The 20,950-nt window shown below is 43.2% G+C and overlaps 1 protein-coding gene across 2 annotated transcripts in view; it reads left to right on the top strand.

Annotated features, from left to right (window-relative positions):
- The window catches only part of NAIP (NLR family apoptosis inhibitory protein), a 49,529-nt gene that overhangs the window by 2,195 nt on the left and 26,384 nt on the right, over nucleotides 1-20,950 (top strand). The window contains exons 2-7 of one of the 2 annotated variants that reach the window (XM_002815630.6): nucleotides 3,030-3,600; nucleotides 4,574-4,673; nucleotides 12,139-12,220; nucleotides 13,800-13,851; nucleotides 14,121-14,240; nucleotides 17,095-17,185. In XM_002815630.6, the coding sequence (XP_002815676.4) occupies nucleotides 3,033-3,600; nucleotides 4,574-4,673; nucleotides 12,139-12,220; nucleotides 13,800-13,851; nucleotides 14,121-14,240; nucleotides 17,095-17,185 (1,013 nt within the window). In that variant the 5' untranslated portion in view covers nucleotides 3,030-3,032. Of the gene's footprint in view, nucleotides 1-3,029; nucleotides 3,601-4,161; nucleotides 4,237-4,573; nucleotides 4,674-12,138; nucleotides 13,852-14,120; nucleotides 14,241-17,094; nucleotides 17,186-20,950 lie in introns of those variants that run through there. The other variant, XM_063724139.1, reaches the window with a different exon arrangement.

Below are 20,950 nucleotides of genomic sequence, written 5' to 3' on the forward strand. Positions count from 1 at the left end.
ACAAGAGTGAAGTTGCCTGTGGACTGACAGAGCTTCCTGCAGAACCACTGCTGGGCTGGATATACATGAATGACAAAGGAGCTCTTTTCCTTGTATTAGGTACTGTCAAATGTACCTTCAGATGAAAGGGTGTGCTTGGTCTTAATTAGCTGAATTCGTTGAAGATCTTCAATTAGCTTCAGCTTTTGCCGGAATGTGGTTAGCCGAGCAAATTCCAAATCGGTTGAGCTACACAAAGGTGGGAGGACATAAAACATACCTTGTAAAGGGGAACTGCCCAATTCCACCCATAATTGTTAGATGAAATACTCCCTAGAGGTTACTGAAATGTTGAGAATGCAAGCAAGCACATTTGGACTGGTTCTATGATGAAACTAAGGTATCCCTTAATTTTATGTCTTTGACTTAAGTGATGATTGATGCTGTGATAAGAGGGCCTTCACCTTCGTAGACTTTTTGTGTGACCCTACTACTGGGGGAGCAGGAAGAAGTAAGAGGCTGTTGAAGACTTACTAGCTCCTTTGCTCCAAATTGTGCTGAATGATGAACAGATTAATATCGTTCAAAAGAAAGGAGGCCGGGTGTCATGGCTCACGCCTGTAATCCCAGCACTTTGAGAGGCTGAGGCAAGAGGATCGCTTAAGTCCAGGAATCTGAGGCTGCAGTGAGCTAGAATCATGCCACTGCACTTGTACTACAGCCTTGGCAACAGAGTGAGCCCTTGTCTCTTATTTAAAAAAAAAAAAGGTAAGGGCTGGGCATGGTGGCTCACACCTGTAATCCCAGCACATTGGGAGGCCGAGGTGGGTGGATCACCTGAGGTTAGGAGTTCGAGACCAGCCTGGCCAACATGGTGAAACCTGTCTCTACTAAAAATAAAAAAATTAGCCGGGCATGGTGGCACATGCCTGTAACCCCAGCTACTCAGGAGGCTGAGGCAGGAGAATTGCTTGAACCTGGGAAGCAGAGGTTGCAGTGAGTCAAAATTGCACCACTGCACTCCAGCCTGGAAGACAGAGCAAGACTTCATCTCACTTTGTTGCCCAGGCTGGTTTCAAATTCCTGGGCTCAAGCAATCTTCCCACCTTGGCCTCCCAAAGTGCTGGGATTACAGGTGTGAGCCACTGCGCCCAGCCAAGATTTCTAATGTATCCTAGTCTCGATGAATTAAACAAATAAACCTTTAGGATGATGAGAAAGCAGAATCTACAGTCACTTTAAAGCAGTGTGATGTAAAGAAAAGGGTGGCAGAGTCTCTTGGTGCTATGGGACCTAAGGACGTTTACATTGGTGTGGGTAAAATGCCCAGAGTGGTGAAAAACTTTATTGTCATCGTTGGACCATGGTGCATAATATATTGTTATACCTGCTAATAAAAAATTAAATGGCAATCAACTTAATTAGTTTAATATGACAATGCAACTGTAAGTTTAAGAGTGAAAAATGGGCCAAGTGTGGTGGCTCAGGCCTGTAATCCCAGCAGTTTAGGAGGCTGAGGTGGGAGGATCACTTGAGCCCAGGGGTTTGAGACCAACCTGGGCAACATAGGGAGACCCCCTCCCAACACCTCCAACACCCCCGTCTCCATAAAAAATGGTGGTGTGCTCCTGTAGTACCAGCTGCTTGGGAAGCTGAGGTGGGAGGATCACTTCAGCCCATGAAGTTGAGGCTGCAGTGGATGGTGATCAAGCCACTGCACTCCAGCCTAGGTGACAGAGCAAGACCCTGTCTCAAGAAAAAAAAAAACTGAAAAATGTCCATATAAAAACTTGCACACTAATGTGCACAGCGGTATTATTTATAATAGCCAAAACGTGTAAACAATCCACATATCCTTCAACTGGGTTGAGGAATAAAATATGGTATATATGATAATAAAATGTGGTATATCCACATAATGAAATATTATTTGACAATGAAAAGGAATATGAAGTACTAAAACAATACAACATGGATGTTGTTTTTTGTTGTTCTTTTTATTTTATTTTTTAAGCACTTCTACTTATATATATAGAGAGAATATATAGAGAGAGAGGTTATTTATATATACACATATATATAAACAGACACATATAGAGAGATGGGATCTTGCTATGTTGCCCAGGCTGGTCAAACTCCTGGCCTCAAGCAATCCTCCCATTTTGGCATCCCAAAGCACTGGGATTACGGGCATGAGCCATCTCCCCTGGCTATAATTTTTAGTTAAGAGGAAAATAGTTTATAAAATAAAACGTTTGACACCCATAACCATAATTATAGTGGGGCATCTGCAGCTTTGGCACAGAGCACCGAGACTTTTTTTTTTTTTTTGATATGGAGCCTGGCTCTGTCGCCCAGGCTGGAGGGCAGTGGTACGATCTCGGCTCACTGCAAGCTCTGCCTCCTGGGTTCACGCCATTCTCCTGCCTCAGCCTCCCGAGTAGCTGGGACTACGGGTGTCCGCCACCACGCCCGGCTAATTTTTTGTATTTTTAGTAGAGACGGAGTTTCACCTTGTTAGCCAGGATGTTCTCGATCTCCTGACCTCGTGATCCACCCGCCTCGGCCTCCCAAAGTGCTGGGATTACAGGCGTGAGCCACCGCGCCCACCCAGAGCACTGAGACTTAAAACATGAACACAAAATAATGATTTTTTAAAACTGAGTAATTTGATCAAATTGTTGCTGCCAGGCTATACAATTTTGTCTATGTTTTTCTTTAATATAAATGTTAAGTATATGCTCATGTTACCACATTGTGTCCATAACTAATGTCTGGAAAGCTTCATGAATGGAGGCAGATTGGTGTCTGTCTTGTTGGTTGCTAGATCCCCAATGCCTAGCACTGTACCTGATATATAGTAGGTGCTTAGTAAATATTTGTTGATTAAGTAGATGAATACTGATGTTTCATAATTTTCCAACAATTTATCTTTTGTGTTGAAATTCCAGGCATTCCTTGAATTCCTGGTTTCTTCAGAAACAGTGGGAAATGCTCTTCTAAGAAAAATCTTACTGTAAGGGATCAACCTGCTTTATTTCCCTTTTCAGAAAATGGCCACCCAGCAGAAAGCCTCTGACGAGAGGATCTCCCAGTTTGATCATGATTTGCTGCCGGAGCTATCTGCTCTTCTGGGCCTAGATGCAGTTCAGTTCGTAAAGGAAATAGAAGAAGAGGAGCAGAAGGAGCGAGCAAAAATGCAGAAAGGCTACAACTCTCAAATGCGCAGTGAAGCAAAAAGGTTAAAGACTTTTGTGACTTATGAGCCGTACAGCTCATGGATACCGCAGGAGATGGCGGCCGCTGGGTTTTACTTCACTGGGGTAAAATCTGGTATTCAGTGCTTCTGCTGTAGCCTAATCCTCTTTGGTGCGGGCCTCACGAGACTCCCCATAGAAGACCACAAGAGGTTTCATCCAGATTGTGGGTTCCTTTTGAACAAGGATGTTGGTAACATTGCCAAGTACGACATAAGGGTGAAGAATCTGAAGAGCAGGCTGAGAGGAGGTAAAATGAGGTACCAAGAAGAGGAGGCTAGACTTGCATCCTTCAAGAACTGGCCATTTTATGTGCAAGGGATATCCCCTTGTGTGCTCTCAGAGGCCGGCTTTGTCTTTACAGGTACCTTGAAATTATTCTCTGAAGTGTTTCTCTGGTGTTTAAAGTTTAGGTTTCATTTTTCAATTGCTTTTGCAATATTTTGCTAAACTTCCTTCACTGGTTAAATGTGTTATATTAGGTATAAGGTCTAGTTTATTAAAATTCAACATCAATATTTTTATTTTTGCTTCATTTAATATTTAGTACAGCCTGTGTTAATTTGCCAAATATATATAAAATAAGAAAGTTACTTCTCCTTAAACTTGGACCTTAGAAAATACTGGCTGTATTCTTAAGGCCCTGAAAAGATTAAATAACTCATGTGGTCATCCTGATCCCAGTCTCCTCACCCATCCTCCTTCTACTGCTCTTACATGATCTTTCTTTGATTCTTCTCATTGCTGCAGTGTTGGAGGGTTTTGTTTGTTTGTCCTAGCCCCGCCATAGGGGTTATGATATGTAAATGAGAATTCTAACAATAACAATGATCATTTACTGAGTACTGTGCCTACTTTATGCTAGGCATAGAGTGAGTACTAATTCTTATCCAATGAATTTACCCCTTTCTCTCCCATTTCACAGCTGAGTTCATGGAGGCTCAGAGACTTTAAGAAACATGCCTATGTTTCTACCAAAATGTCACAGCAAGGCTAAAACGTAGGTTTTCTAATTGCACGTTACTTCAGCTGGTCCTGGTGTTAGTCTGCTTCCCTATCACTTTGACCCTGAGAGCTCAAAGGGCAACATACCAGCTCTGGGGGGCAGCTGGGGCAGGATATTGTGTTACACAGCTTAGGGTTCTGTACCTGGAGCACGGCTGTGGTGGAGGGGCCCATTTTGGGTGGTGGGATTGAGGATGGAGACTCAGGCCAATGAGATCGGGAGTGCACAGGCATGCTGGAGCATGTCTTGCTCCTGAACAAAACAATCAACTCTGTGTACATACCCCCTGGTGCCACTGCCAGGCAGTCTAAATATTTTCCTTCATATATAGGTAAACAGGACACGGTACAGTGTTTTTCCTGTGGTGGATGTTTAGGAAATTGGGAAGAAGGAGATGATCCTTGGAAGGAACATGCCAAATGGTTTCCCAAGTAAGTAGATAATTTTTGCTTAAATTTTTCTTTCTTTTTTTTTTTGAGACAGTCTTGCTGTGCCACCCAGGCTGGAGTATAGTGGCATGACTTCAGCTCGGTGCAAATTCTGCCTCCCAGGTTCAGGTGATTCTCCGGCTTCAGCCTTCTGAGTAGCTGGGATTATAGGTGTGTACCACCAAGATGGGCTAATTTTTGTATTTTTAGTAGAGATGAGGTTTTGCCATGTTGCCCAGGCTGGTCTTGAGCTCCTGAGCTCAGGCAGTCCACCCACCTAGGCCTCCCAAAGTGCTAGGATTACAGGCGTGAGCCACTGTGCCTGGCTAAATTTTTCAGTTCTTTAAAAGACAAAATAAAAGACAAAAGAGCCACCTTTCTGGAGTAGCACCTTCAGTTTTGATCTTTCCCTATTAAAAATTGGACCACTCCAGGATTTATTCAATCAGGAAAGGCCTAATTACATTGTGAAAAGTTTGAATTATAGAATTTTAAACAGTTTTTAAGTATTTCATTATCCCAAATACTAAGATAGGTTTTGCCCAGTAGAAGTTTCATGATCTGCCTTAATTAATAAGTAAGGCTGGAAGTGGTGGCTCACACCTGTAACCCCAGCACTTTGGGAGGCCAAGGCAGGAGGATTGCTTGAAATCAGGAGTTCAAGACCAGCCTGGCATGTAGAGACCCTGTTTCTACAAAAATAAAAAAAATTGGCCGGGCGCGGTGGCTCACACCTGTAATCCCAGCACTTGGGGAGGCTGAGGCAGGCAGATCCGAGGTCAGGAGATCGAGACCATCCTGGCTAACACGGTGAAACCATGTCTCTACTAAAAAAACAAAAAAATTAGCTGGGAGCGGTGGCGGGCGCCTGTAGTCCCAGCTATTCGGGAGGCTGAGGCAGGAGAATGGTGTGAACCTGGGAGGTGCAGCTGCAGTGAGCCGAGATAGCGCCACTGCCCTCCGGCCTGGGCGACAGAGCAAGACTCTGTCTCAAAAAAAAAAAAAAAAAAAAAAAATTAGCCAGGCATGGTGGCGTGTACCTGACGTCCTAGCTACTTGGGAGGCTGAGGCAGGAAGATTGCTAGAGCCCAGGGAGTCAAGGCTGCATTGAGCCATGATCAAGCCACTGTGCTCCAGCCTGGGTGACAGAGTGAGACCCTGTCTCTAAAACTAATTAAAGAAATAAGTAATAATAATTTCCATAGGAGTGGTGTAAAATGGTGTATGCTGGAAGGTAAAAAATATTTAAACATTATTACAAATGGTATCATGTACTGCTAAATATATACCAAATGAAAACACTGTATTTTTAAACCTCAGAAAGAGTTTTTATTACTGCAGTGGTCTTTAGTTCCTGGCTTAGAAAAGGAAGTACATTTTAATTATTTTTAATGCTATATTTACTAGTATTTTCTACACGACTTTCTTTGTTTCTACCAAGTACAGATTCGTTTCTTCAACAAGTTTTTAAACTTTCACTGTGTAAAATTTCATACAAAGATAGAATAGTGCAATAAATACTTGTCAACACATAGCCAAATCATATTTCATCCATCTCCTACCCACGTTTTTTCCTGGAAATAATAACAATAACTATTTTTATTTTATTTTATTTTATTTTATTTTATTTTATTTGAGACAGAGTCTCGCCCTGTTGCCCAGTGGTACGATCTTGGCTCACTGCAACCTCCACCTCTCAGGTTCAAGTGATTCTTGTGCCTCAGCCTCCCGAGTAACTGAGATTACAGGCATGTACCACCACACTTGGCTAATAATTTTTGTAATTTTAGTAGAGATGCGGTTTCATCATGTTGCCCAGGCTGGTCTGAAGTTCCTGGCCTCAAGTGATCCACCCACCTTGGATTCCCAAAGTGCTAGGATTACAAGCATGAGCCACCTGTGCCTGACCAAGATTTGTTGTTTTTTTTTTCTTTTTTTCTTTTTCTTTTTTTTTTTTTTTTTTTTTTGAGAGTGAGTTTTGCTCTGTTGCCCAGACTGGAGTTCAGTGGTGCAATCTCAGCTCACTGCAACCTCCACCTCTCAGACTCAAGCAATCCTCTAAACTCAGCGTCCTGAGTAGCTGGGACCACAGGTGCCTACCACGATGCCCAGCTAATTTTCGTATCTTTTATAGCGACAAGGTTTCACTTTGTTGCCCAGGCTGGTCTGGAACTCCTGGTTCTACAAACTCCTGGGCTCAAGTGATCCTCCCACCTCAGCCTCCCAAAGTGCTGGGATTACAGACATAAGCCACTGTGCCCAGCCCCTTAAGATTTTTAATTTGTAGATTTCCTCTTTATCCATCTCTTTTTTCTTGTCATTTATTTGTTAAAGAAGCCATGTAATCTGTCCTGTAAAATTCCCTCTACTCTAGATTTGGCAGAATGTGTTCCTCTGACATAGTCTAACATGTTCCTCTACCTTCTGCATTTCCAGGAACCTGACACTTGGATCTAGCAGTTTGGTCAGGCTCAGATTCTATTTTCTTTCTGGTTTTTTTTTTTTTTTTTTGGACAGTCTCACTCTGTTGCCCAGGCTTGAGTGCAGCGGTGCAATCTTAGCTCACTGCAACCTCTGCCTCCTGGGTTCAAGAGATTCTCCTGCCTCACCCACCCAGGTCTGGGATTATAGGCGGGCACCGCCACACCCGGCTAGTTTTTGTATTTTTAGTAGAGACGGGGTTTCTCCATATTGGCGAGGCTGGTCTCGAACTCTTGACCTCAGGCAGTCCACCTGCCTCGGCCTCCCAAAGTGCTGGGATTATAGGCATGAGCCACCGTGCCCAACCTCAGATTCTATTTTCTTTAACAAATATTTGTCACACACCTACTACATGCAAAGTTGTTGGTTGGATGCTAAATTAACTACAAAACTGGACACAGTTATTTACATTTATAAGTCATCTTGCACATGGATAGCCGTGCCCACAAAAGTGAATGGAGGCCGGGCACAGTGGCTCATGCCTGTAATCCCAGCACTTTGGGAGGCCAAGGCAGGCGGATCATTTGATGTCAGTAGTTCAAGACCAGCCTGGCTAACATGGTAAAACCCTGTCTGTATTAAAAATACAAAAATTGGCCAGGCGTGGTGGCAGGTGCCTGTAATCCCAGCTACTTGGGAGGCTGAGGCAGGAGAATTGCTTGAGCCCGGGAGGCAGAGGTTGCAGTGAGCTGAGATCGCACCACTGCACTCCAGCCTGGTCAACAGAGCGAGACTCCATCTCAAAGAAAAAAAAAGGCTGGGCACAGTGGCTCACGCCTGTGATCCCAGCACTTTGGGAGGCCAAGGCGGGCAAATCACTTGAGGCCAGGAGCTCATTCAAGTGATGAACTCTCCTTTCCCCTCTCCCCTCTCTCCTCTCTCCTCTCTCCTCTCCTATCTGCCCTCTCCCTTGGCCAACATGGTGAAACCCCATCTCTACTAAAAGTACAAAAATGAGCCGAGCGTGGTGGTACGTACCTATAGTCCCAGCTACTCGGGAGGCTGAGGCAGGAAATTGCTTGAACCTGGGAGGCAGAGGTTGCAGTGAGCCAAGATCACTCCACTGCACTGCAGCCTGGGCAACAGAGTGAGTGAGACTCCATCTCAAAAGAAAAAAAAAGTGAATGGATATCTTTGATATGTTTTGATATGTTGTGTGGGAAAGCAATATGCACAATAAGTGCAGTGTGAGACTTTGAAAATGTTTAAAACCACTCAAACTATACATGGAATTGCTTGAAAATATATAGAAAAACTTATGAAAATATGTAAACCAAACTGTAGATACTTCTGGATCTGGATTTGTCAGGGAGTGAAGTAGTGATGGATTTTCACATTTATTTTGTTCATTGCTGTCTTGTTTAAATTTTTGGAAACAAGTATATATTACTTTCATAGTTGAAAAGAAAGTGAGGAGATTAGGAGGGAGGAAGTAAACAAGGGAGGAGGGGAGAAAGGCAGGAAGAGGAGAGAGAGAAAGTTAGACAAGCAGATGAGATGGTTATAGGGACGAATGAAGCTAGAATTGTGAAATCATTTGACAGTCACTCTGGCTCCCTGACGAATCAAAACAGCCACCCAGGCAGTCCTTGTCCATGCTGACAGTGCACCATATATATGCATATGTAATGGAACAGCAGCCCCAGCTGGAGCACAAGCCGCTGCTCGTGGGCACCTGTCTCAGCTCTGGCCTCAGCTCAGGCTTCACTTAGCCTCAGGGTCACTGTGTTTAGTGTCGCTGGGTTATACACTGGACAAGTACCAGTGGCACCATTCACACATTATCACATTATCATGTGACTAGCACCTACTAGAGCCGCACATCCTGTCTGGAGGGGCCTTCATATGCCTTCTCTAACATAGTCAGAGGGTAAGGTAATAAGCACAGGGAGGGGAGACAGCAGTCCAGCAACCACTCCTAGAACAGGAAGGAGCTCAGGCCAGCAAACAAGGGCAGGGGGTAGTGCAGAGGCTTAGGAGATAGAGCCAGGCTTGAATCTGCTGCTACCTGACTACCAGACCCTAGGCAAGTGACTGACCTTGTCTGAATCTCACATGTAAAATGCAGTGTCAACAACAACAAAAAAATTAGAGAAAGATATCCCCAAATATGTCAAATTTATTCAGGAATAAGAAAAGAGGGTTATGATTTGGAATGCACTATGGTAAACCACAGGCACGTGCAGTGAGGGAAGAGTAAAGGGAATTTTTTTTGGCAAAAGGGAGAAGTTCACATAAGCTGCTTAGAAACAGAGTTCATAGCTGGGCATGGTAGCTCATACGTGTAATCACAGCTATGTGGGAGGCTGAGGCGGGAGGGTCGTTGGAGGCCAGGAGTTTGAGACCAGCTTGGGCAATATGACAAGGGTCCAGTTTCTTTAGAGAGAAAGGAGAGACGGGAGAGGGGAGAGGAGAGAGAAGACAGGATACAGGAGAGAGGGGAGAGGAGAGAGAAGACAGGAGACAGGGGAGAGGGGAGAGGAGAGAGGGCAGAAGAGAAATCCTTGGTTCTGAAGGCTCAAAGCCAGAGTTGTTGTGTGTTCATTGGTGGAGATGCTGTTCCTGGGCAGGTGTTCTTTCGACAGCATCTCATCTCATCTTATCTGAATTGCTGCAGTCCAAAAGAATGTGCAGTGATAAACCTTGTCACAGAAATATGTGCATACATGCAAGCAATGCAAAGCAGGAGATGCGTGACAGGCATGAAGGGATTTCTTATGGGATTCTTAGAAAGTCTTTGGAACCGTTCCTATCTTGGACATGAAAGCCTGAACCCCACTCCTTTGTGCCTTCCCAGCCCTATTTTGTGTGGGTCTGATAAAAGTGATTTCATCTTGGTATCTGCGATTTCCACAGCAGATAATAATGTACAGCTTGTCTGGTGGTTGTAAGGATGAGAAACAAAGTATATGGATCAAATGCTTTGTAAAAATTACCATGTATAATGTGAGGATGACAGATGACCAACTGTTTTGCCTTTCATTTGTTTGTCATCATAAGCACATGGTCAGTCAATAAAATTTAAGAGCTGGAATTAAAGCAAGAATCCCCAAGTTTCTTGTTGGGTTACTCTGTCTTTAGCTTTTTGGACTTCAATTTGTTGCTTCTTTTTATAAACTATCAACAAAATTAGTATACCCTTACACTTTTTAAAATGTGGCACTCCATAAATGTAAGATGATTTTATGGTAATTTTTTAAGGTACTGAGTTACTCCTCAATCCATATAAATCATGAGGACAGGGAACCACCCCGTGCATTGTGTGCCATGTAGGTTTTGTGCAGACTTAGGGCAATCCTTGGAAACATTTATACACTGGAAAACTGGGGACCCTGGCTGCCTATCACATAGAATCATGGCCCTGGGGAAATATGCAGATCATCTGATGGCGTCCATCATGTTCTCCTGTGATTATAAGAGAACATGGCAAGGTTGGTCACATCCCCACTGGTGGAAGAGCGGGTACTAATGCTCTAGCCTTTGGGTTCCCAGCCCATTCTTTGCTACAGCACCATAGAAAGAAAACTTAAATTTGAATTGGAGGGATTTTTGTTTGTTTGTTTGAGACAGAGTCTCTCTCTGTTGCCCAGGCTGGAGTGTAGTGGTACAATCATGACTCACTGCAAACTGTGCTTCCCAGGTTCAAGTGATCCTCCCGCCTCAGCCTCCCAAGCAGCTGGGATTACAGGCGCCCGCCACCATGCCTGGCTAATTTTTGTATTTTCAGTAGAGATGGGGTTTCACCATGTTGACCAGGCTGGTCTTGAACTCCCGGCCTCAAGTAATCCACCCGCCTCAGCCTCCAAAAGTGCTGGGATTACAGACATGATCCCCCATGCCCAGCTGAATTGGAGGAATTTTTAAAAGTTGATTTTAAAACTGCTTCTCTTTTATGGGAAATGAATGTGTTTTTTAAAATGGTATTCAATATGCTCTTTTTTAAAAAAATCAAAAATTATAAATGAACATCCATTACTTTTTCTGTTTTTGTTTTTTTTGAGATGGAGTCTTGCTCTGTTGCCCAGGCTAGAGTGCAGTGGCATGATTTCGGCTCACTGCAATCTCCACCTCCCAGGTTCAAGCGATTCTCGTGCTTCAGCCTCCCAAGTAGCTGGGATTACAGGCGCCAGCCACCACACCCAGCTAATTTTTGTACTTTTAGTAGAGACAGGGTTTCACCACCTTGGCCAGGCTGGTCTCGAACTCCTGACCTCGTGATCCACCTGCCTCGGCCTCCCAAAGTGCTGGGATTCCAGGTGTGAGCCATCACGCCTGGCCTAATAGCCATTACTTTTTAATGCATGGTAATTTTTTGTTATTATTGTTATCTTAAAAAGATTTTTTATATTTACTTTTGAGACTGGGTCTCAGTCTGTTGCCCAGGCTGGAGTGCAGTAGCCTGATCATGGCTCAGTGCAGCCTCTACCTCCCCGGGCTCAGGTGATCCTCCCCCTTCAGCCTCCCAAGTAGCTGGGACTACAGAGGTGTGGCACCATGCTCGGCTAATTTTCGTATTTTTTGTAGAGATGGGGTTTTGCCATGTTGCCCAGGCTAGTCTTGAACTCCTGGATGTGAGCCACTGCGTCTAGCCTATTATTTTAAATACAGTTCTCTTTACTGCCAGTAGCTTTCATATAACCCCAGGGACTAGATTTAGTCACCACTGCTTAATTCCACAAAACAAAAGCTCCATCCTATGTTTACTGTAAATCAGTCTCTTTGATTGTATTGTATATTTTATTTCAAGAAAAAAGTTAACCTGAAGATTTAATTTTAAATAACTACACATGTTGTCACTAATAGAAATAACAACTAATTATATGAGAATAATGGAAATTCTCCTAAGTTTTGTGGTAAATTTTTGGGCAATTATATTGAAGTATAATAAAATTCAACAATTCAATACATTTTTATAAATGTTCATTGTGACATAGGACAGCTCTATCACAGTACTGGGGTAAATTTTAATTATATTCATTAATTACAGATGTGAATTTCTTCAAAGTAAGAAATCCTCAGAGGAAATTACCCAGTATATTCAAAGCTACCAGGGATTTGTTGACGTAACGGTAATGTATAACAGCAATTTTTTTCTCAAGTTTTTGGATTACCTGTAAGTGTCTGACTCAGAAGGGCATAGGCATTCTTTTTAAGTCATGGGTTTGATTTCTTTCTTCCTTTCTCCTTTCATTCCCCTGGCTCCCATCTTCAAAGTGAAAAATATCACATTCACTTGCTGACCTAGAGCCTTTTTCTTTTTCCAGGGCTGGCTTCTGATGGGCTCTGCTTGCCTTCCTGATAGTCTTCCCTTTTATGAATGAAGCCACTTGCCCCAGCTTCCCTCTGCTGCCCCTATCTGCACGCTTGCTAAGATCTCCTGACCTAGGCGCTGTCACCCACAGTGGGCCGCAGAGCTGGCTCTTCCCAGCTGGCTAACTATCCTGAATCAGTAAAAATTTCCTAGTGGAGAGTGATGGGAAATCGAATTCAAACTGGCTTAAACAAAAATGAGAATTTATTGATTAACATGACTCAGGAGACCAGAACTCTATAGAGAACATGGCCTGACAGTGAGGGAAGAGAGGTGTTTCCTCAAAAAGAAATTGGGTGCAGCTTTCCCAGAAGAATCAGTTGCTCAATATATAATATCCTGATGAATTTAGTTACCATTCTATGTCTCTTACTTCCTCATTCGTCAAAGTACATCTTTGATATTTAAATGCAAGTCTGTTTTCAAGGTCAGTTTCCGGAAACAGTGACCCTGAGAAGGCTTCCTCCTGAGTATGCATAAACATTCACAGCTTGCGTGCATGTGCACGTGTGTGTGTGCGTATGTTTGCTTGCACTGCATAAAAACAATTGCAACATCAACAGAAATAAAGGAATAATTCTCCGACTCTGCCGTTCCATTCAGTGAAACTCTTCATTCTGGGGTAAAGTTCCTTCAGTTCTTGTTCATAGATAGGTATATACTTCATAAATCAAACAATCAGGCTGGGCGCAGTAGCTTATGCCTGTAATCCCAGCCCTTTGGGAGGCCAAGCTGGGCAGATCACTTGAGATCAGGTGTTCGAGACCAGCCTCAAGACTTCCAACATGGGCCGGGCGCGGTGGCTCATGCCTGTAATCCCAGCACTTTGGGAGGCCGAGACGGACGGATCATGAGGTCAGGAGATCGAGACCATCCTGGCTAACATGGCGAAACCCCATCTCTACTAAAAATACAAAAAAAAAATTAGCCGGGCGTGGTGGCGGGCGCCTGTGGTCCCAGCTACTCGGGAGGCTGAGGCAGGAGAATGGCGTGAACCCGGGAGGCGGAGCTTGTAGTGAGCCAAGGTCGCGCCACTGCACTCCAGCCTGGATGACAGAGCGAGATTCTGTCTCAAAAAAAAAAGAACCTCCAACATCGTGTCTGTCTCTACTAAAAATACAGAAAAAAAAAAAAAAAATTAGCTGGGTGTGGTGGCACATGCCTGTACTACTCGGGAGGCTGAGGCAGGAGAATCACTTGAACTCAGGAGGCAGAGGTTGCAGTGAGACGAGAACGTGCCACTGCACTTCAACCTGGGCAACAGAGTGAGACTCTGCGTCAAAAAAAAAAAAAAAAAAAGTCAGACAATCAACAACTTGAATTTTAATTTCCCTCAGGGAGAACATTTTGTGAATTCCTGGGTCCAGAGAGAATTACCTATGGCATCAGGTAAAAACTCAAACATTTTCCAAAGGCTTTGCTTGTTTATTTCTTCTTTTGATTTTTTTGTCCCTATCTCTTTTTGTCTTTTTTTCCCCGTTTTTTTTGAAGCAAACTCTAGACATCATTCCATCTGTAACTGTGAAGAGACAACTGGAACACTGATACTTGCAATATCAAAGCCTACTGGTCTCTTTAATTTGTGCAGCAGCAATAAAGATATAGAAAAAAAAAAAAGACTAAAGCCTGCTGGTCTCACCCTGTGCTTTTTATTCAAGCTTATTGCAATGACAGCATCTTTGCTTACGAAGAACTACGGCTGGACTCTTTTAAGGACTGGCCCCGGGAATCAGCTGTGGGAGTTGCAGCACTGGCCAAAGCAGGTCTTTTCTACACAGGTGAGTCAGTAGGTTGTGCCCACTTGCTTGCTTGACCTTTAATTCCCACATAGACTTTATGCTTCTGGGCTTGCGTTTAGCTACACTCAGCAATGTCCACTAGCTTCAGCATTTCTTTTTCTTTTCTTTTTTTTTCCGCCTTGGAGACAGAGTTGCCCAGGCTGGAATGCAGATCTTGGCTCACCGCAACCTCCAACTCCCGGGTTCAAGAGATTCTCCTGCCTCAGCCTCTGGAGTAGCCGGAACCACAGGCGCCTGCTACCACGCCCAGCTACTTTTTTGTATTTTTAGTAGAGACAGGGTTTCACCATGCTAGTCAGAATGCTCTTGATCTCCTGATCTCGTGATCCACCCGCCTTGGCCTCCCAAATGCTGGGATTACAGGTGTGAGCCATCGTGCCAGGCCTCTCTTCAGCATTTCTTATAGATTCGTTTTCTTTTCTATTTTTTTTGAGACATGGTCACCCAGGCTGGAGGGCAGTGGCGAGATCATGGCTCACTGCAGCCTCAACCTCCTGGGCTCAAGTAGTCCTCCTGCATTGGCCTCCCAAAATGCTGGGATTACAGGTGTGAGCCACTGCACCTGGCATAGATCTCTTTTCTTTCCTGCATCATAAATCCTCTCCCAGTTTTCTGTTCCTCCCTTTTTTTTGAAGGTGGTAAACCTTCAAATTTGAAACCTTAAGGTCTGGACTAACAATGAATACAAGTATTCTGTTTGTGATAATTATCATGTCTTTTCTTTCTACACATTACTCTCCTCACCTCTTGTCCCCTGACAAAGTGCTCCTAGAAACTGTCACAGGACACTTCTGCTTATATTTCTTTAATCAGAACTTAGTTGGATGGGCCAGGCATGGTGGCTCACGCCTGTAATCCCAGCACTTTGGGGGCCGAGGTGGGTGGATCACCTGAGGTCAGGAGTTTGAGACCAGCCTGGCCAATATGGTGAAACTCTGTCTCTACTAAAAATACAAAGAATTAGCCAGGCATGGTGGCGGGTGCCTGTAATCCCAGCTACTTGGGAGCCTAAGGCAGGAGAATCGCTTGAACCTGGGATATGGAGGTTGCGGTGAGTCAAAATCATGCTATTGCACTCCAGCCTGGCCAACAAGAGTGAAACTCTGTCTCAAAAATAATAATAATAATAATAATTTAGTCAGATGACCATACCTAGCTATAAGAGGAGCTGGGAAACCTAATCTTTTTCCTGGGTGACAATGTGCCCAGCTAAATATTGGGATTTCTATTAGTATGGAAGGATTTGAGATAATAGGAACATGGATAGCAATCTTTGCCACATTCTGCCTGCAGGAGAAAATCAGGAAATTCATTTTCATGATTCCTAAACATGCAGGGTCTTCCACCAGATTGTGGCATTTTCTCTTTAGCTGCTGGTCATTAGGAAGCACCTCTGCAATCTATAAATGATGGGCTGGTTCCTGTCAGCTAAATCTCTGCCTGAAATACAAGATGATCAGGGAAAGGTTCCTAGGTAACTTGCTGGTCTTGCTCAAACCAAACACATGCATAAGTTACAGTGGAGGTTAATGCAGATCTTTAACTGAGAGATCAAGTAGCTGTCACAAATATCATAGAGCAATACAGAGAAGCAGAATATAGTTGTCACTCTACCTAACAGACATGTGCCATTGGAAAAAAAAAATCTGACTGCCTCACAATCTTACGCTTTTGGAGAGAGTGTTTGCCATTTCTCCCTACTCTACTGTGTCTTCCTCTTGTCAGCCTTCCGCAAGACCCCTCTGACCAGTGTGCTCCCCCTCTTCCTTTCCAATCCTCCACCACTCCACACAAATCCTAATCATCTCTGACTCTTTTCAGATCTTGCAAGCTCTAGGATCTCATATTTCTGGGAGGCTTTCCTCTGCCCCAGCTTTCCCAGAGTGGAAGGAAGATGAGAAATGCTCTGTTTCTAGTTTGATCCTTTTGCAGAGCTAAATACCAATTTCTTTCCAAAGAAATATAATCTCACAAAGAGACATAATCCTATTTCTGGTGTAATAAACCTGGCAATAATGTGGTAAGAGGCAATTAATTCTTCATGCATTCACTTACATAAGGGCTGCTAGATTTGCTGGTATTTTTTTTCCTTGAGCTCTAAATATATTCCTTTTGATTCATTCATTAAACGAATACTAATTGAGTGCCACATGAGTGTCAAGCACTCTTCTAGGTTCATGTCATTCATCAGTGAGCAAAAACCTCTACCCTCATAGAGCTTATTTTTATTTTTATTTTTTGAAACAGAGTTTCACTCTTGTCACCCAGGCTGGAGTGCAATGGTGCTATCTTGGTTCACTGCAACCTCCGTCTCCTGGGTTCAAGCAATTCTCGTGCCTCAGCCTCCCGAGTAGCTGGGATTACAGGCATGTGCCACCACGCCCAGCTAATTTTTGTATTTTTAGTAGAGACAGGGTTTCACCATGTTGGCCAGGTTGGTCTCAGACTCCTGACCTCAGGAGATCTGCTGGCCTTGGCCTCCCAAAGTGCTGGGATTACAGGCATGAGCCACTGCGCCCAGCCCCCTCATGGAGCTTCAATTCCAGATTCTGGTTGCCAATCTGTTTGTTGATCAAAGGAGAATGGGGCAGAGGGATGGTGCGCATCAAAGTGCATGGTGTGTAGGAGCATTCAATGACTACTTGCCGGTTACCCCATTGGTGGACAGAGTCTTATATAGAAAATTGCCTCACTGGTAACCAACTTCTGACTGTCACAAAACCCAATTGGAGACTGAATAGGCTTTCACTATTACAGATCTGGTGGTTATTATCTGCATGTTAATGCACAGATGCCCATGCCAGTGGCACTGATCAAGTTTCCTTACTTTTAGGTATAAAGGACATCGTCCAGTGCTTTTCCTGTGGAGGGTGTTTAGAGGAAGGTGATGACCCATTAGACAATCACACCAGATGTTTTCCCAAGTGAGTGGAATGAATGTTAACCATCTGCGACTTTGGATGCACTTCAATATTTTTTTTTTCCTCATTTCCTGCCTTATTTTATCTTTAGATTGAGTCTTTATCCACTTTTCTGATTCAGGCTATGAAGGATGAGTCTTCATGTCTTTCATCCCTTTGCTCCATGACCCCCTTCCTGTACTAGCCTTCGCCTCTTTATAGTTATGGCATAGTTTTGGCTAGATTCATATTTTCACATTACATGTTTACATTATCATGACTATATAAATGCTAAGCGGAGCTAAAGCTTGTGGTAAATTTTTATTTATTTTCCCTTCCTGTACATCCTTTTATTTTTTTAAGAAGTAATAACGGTCCTGTTAGTATGTTTGCTTATTTTTTTTTTCCTGAGGTAAAATTCACATAGTAACCATTTTATTTATTTATTTATTATTTTTTGTGACAGGGTCTCTCTCTTGCCCAGGTTGGAGTGCAGTGGTGCAATCATGGCTCACTGCAGCCTTGACCTCTCTGGCTCAAGCAATCTTCCTCGCTCAGCCTCCCAAGTAGCTGGGACTACAGGCACGTGTCTCCACACCCAGCTAATTTTTTTTTTTTAAGAGACAGGGTCTCTCTATGTTGCCCAGGCTGGTCTCAGACTTCTAGGCTCAAGCAGTCTTCCCATCCTGGCTTCTCAAGGTTCTGGGATTATAGGCGTGAGCCACCATGCACAGCAATTAAACCATTTTAGAGTACACAATTCTGTGGCATTTATTATAGTACATTCACAATGTTGTGCAACCACCCCCTCTATCTAGTTCCAAAACACTTTCATCACCCCCAAAGAAAACTCTGTATCCATTAAGCAGGCCCTCCTTCTCTCTCCACCCCACTCCATGCCCAGCCCCTGGGATACACCAACTTAATTGGTGTCTATGGATTTATTTGTTCTGACTATTTCCTCTAAATGGAAGCATACAGTTTGACCTTTTGCATTTGGATTCTTTCACTTGGCATATTGTTTTGAAGTTTATCCATGTTGTAGCTTGCATAAGTACTTCCTTCCTTTTGAGACCAAGTAATATTCCATATGGAGACACTGCATTTTATTTATCCATTCATCTATTTGTAGATATTTGGGTTGTTTCTACCTTTTGGCTACCATGAGTAATACTGATAGGAACATTTGGGTACAGGTATCTGATGGAGCATGTAACTGTATTCAATTCTTTGGGGCATATACCTAACAACGAAATCGCTAGCTATATAGTAATTCTATGTGTTAACTTTTTTTTTTTTTCCAGAGTCTCACTCTGTCACTCAGGCTGGAGTGCAGTGGTGCGATCTCAGCTCACTGCAACCTCCGCCTCCCGGGTTCAAGAGATTTTCCTGCCTCAGTCTCCTGAGTAGCTGGGATTACAGGTGTCTGCCACCACGCCCTGCTAATTTTTTATATTTTTAGGGTTTCACCATGTTGGCTAGGCTGGTCTCAAACTCCTGACCTCAAGTGATCCACCTGCCTTGGCCTCCCAAAGTGCTGGAATTACAAGTGTGAGCCACAGCACCTGGCCTGTTTTAACTTTTTGAGGAAATGCTAAACTGTTTTCCACAGTGCTTGCACCATTTTAAATTCCCACCAACAATGTATGAGGTTTCCAATTTCTCATCAACACTTTTCTGTTTTTAAAAAAATTATAGCCATCTGCTTAAGTTTTTTTTGTTTTGTTTTGTTTTTTTGAGTTTTGTTTTGTTTTGTTTCTTTGTCGCCCAGGCTGGAGTGCAGTGGCGCAATCTCACTCACTGCAACCTCCGCCTCCTGGGTTCATGCCATTCTCCTGCCTCAGCCTCCCAAGTAGCTGGGACTACAGGCGCCCACCATCACTCCCGGCTAATTTTTTTTAATTTTTTTTTTAGTAGAGACAGGGTTTCACCGTGTTAGCCAGGACGGTCTCCATCTCCTGACCTCGTGATCCACCCACCTCAGCCTCCCAAAGTGCTCTGATTACAGGTGTGAGCCACCGCGCCCGGCCAGCCATCTGCTTAATTTTTATGTACATTGCTTATTTTTGTTTCTTGAGATAAAATTCACGTATTAATCATTTTATTTATTTATTTAAATAAATGAAGACGAACACCAGCTCATCTTCAAATTATCCCAAATGTTTAAATCTCCTCTTAAGTCATTCAGACCTACCAGATATCTCATCATTTTCATTTCTTGAAAGAGTCATCATCATTTTTTTCTTTTTCTTTTTTTTTTTTGAGACGGAGTCTCGCTCTGTCACCCAGGCTGGATTGCAGTGGCATGATCTCGGCTCACTGCAGACTCTGCCTCCCAGGTTCAAGCAATTCTCCCTGCCTCAGCATCCGGAGTAGCTGGGACTACAGGCATGCACCACCATGCCTGGCTAATTTTTGTATTTTTAATAGAGATGGAGTTTTGCCACGTTGGCCAGGCTGGTCTCAAACTCCTGACCTCAGGTGATCCGCCTGCCTCAGCCTCCCAAAGTGCTCGTATTACAGGCGTGAGCCACTGTGGCTGGCCCATTTTCATCTTGAAGGAGTCATCCATCATTTTCACCTTCTTGAATGAGTTTCCCCGGAAGTCTTCTGGCCTGCTGGATTATGAACAACTTGTCCTATAATCATCCTGGGATCCAGGGATCTTTCTTCACAGGCATCCTGGAGATTATCTCCTCTTTTGTATCTCCTGGATCTAATGTCATCTTCTTCTTGGTTCACTCGCTCATTTTGGTGGAACACTTCATCGGAGTTCCCTGGGAAAGACTGCATAAGAAATACACACTTTTAGTTGCATATTATGCATATATAGACATATAGATCTATCTATATATATGTTTTTCCTGTATTCTCACACTTATTTGATAGTTTAGCTAGGTGTAGAATTATAGGTTGGAAGTCATTTTAATTCTAAATTGTAGAGGCATTGCTACATTTCTACTAGCTCCTAATGTGCTGTCGAGAAGTTCCATGCCTTTCTGATTCTCAATCCTTTGACTGCAAACAACTTTTTTTTTTTTTTCCCCCTGCGCTGGAAGCTTTCAGAAAAATATCTGTTCTAAAATTTTATGACGAAATATTTCTTTTCTATGAATCTTTAAACTTAATTTTTTTTACCCATCAAACTCTTTAGAAATGTTTAATTGCAAAAAGAAATTTGTGTTTTCACTATGTAATTAGTAAGAGTTTTTTTTTTAGAAATGAATATGAACACATACAGATTTTAAAATGAATGCTTCCTGTTCATTTGCATAGTGGTAAAAACAAGAATAAAATAAAATGAATACTTCTATCTAATTTTATTGCCTTGAAGGTGTTTTGACAGCAGTAGTTACCTCATTTTTCTTTCTTATTTGGGCTTAGTATGTAATAAATTATTGAGAACAATGGGGACATTCTACTTAATTCTTGGAAAGATAAGCTAGGATGCAGTCTAGTTTTGTTTAGAACTTACTCTGGAATCTATCAACTCCCTTTTGTACTATTATTATTATTATTAGTTTTAGTGTTTTGTTGTTGTTGTTTTTGAGATGGAGTCTCACTCTGTCACCCAGGCTGGAGTGCAGTGGTGTGATCTCAGCTCACTGCAACCTCTGCCTCCCGGGTTCAAGCAATTCTCCCGCCTCAGCCTCCCAAGTAGCTGGGATTACAGGCACCTCCCACCACGCCTGGCTAATTTTTTGTACTTTTAGTAGAGACGGGGTTTCACCATGTTGGCCAGGCTGGTCTTGAACTCCTGACCTCAAGTGATCCTCCTGCCTCAGCCTC

The sequence above is a fragment of the Pongo abelii genome, chromosome 4 (assembly GCF_028885655.2).
Source record: "Pongo abelii isolate AG06213 chromosome 4, NHGRI_mPonAbe1-v2.0_pri, whole genome shotgun sequence".
Taxonomy (NCBI): domain Eukaryota; kingdom Metazoa; phylum Chordata; class Mammalia; order Primates; family Hominidae; genus Pongo; species Pongo abelii.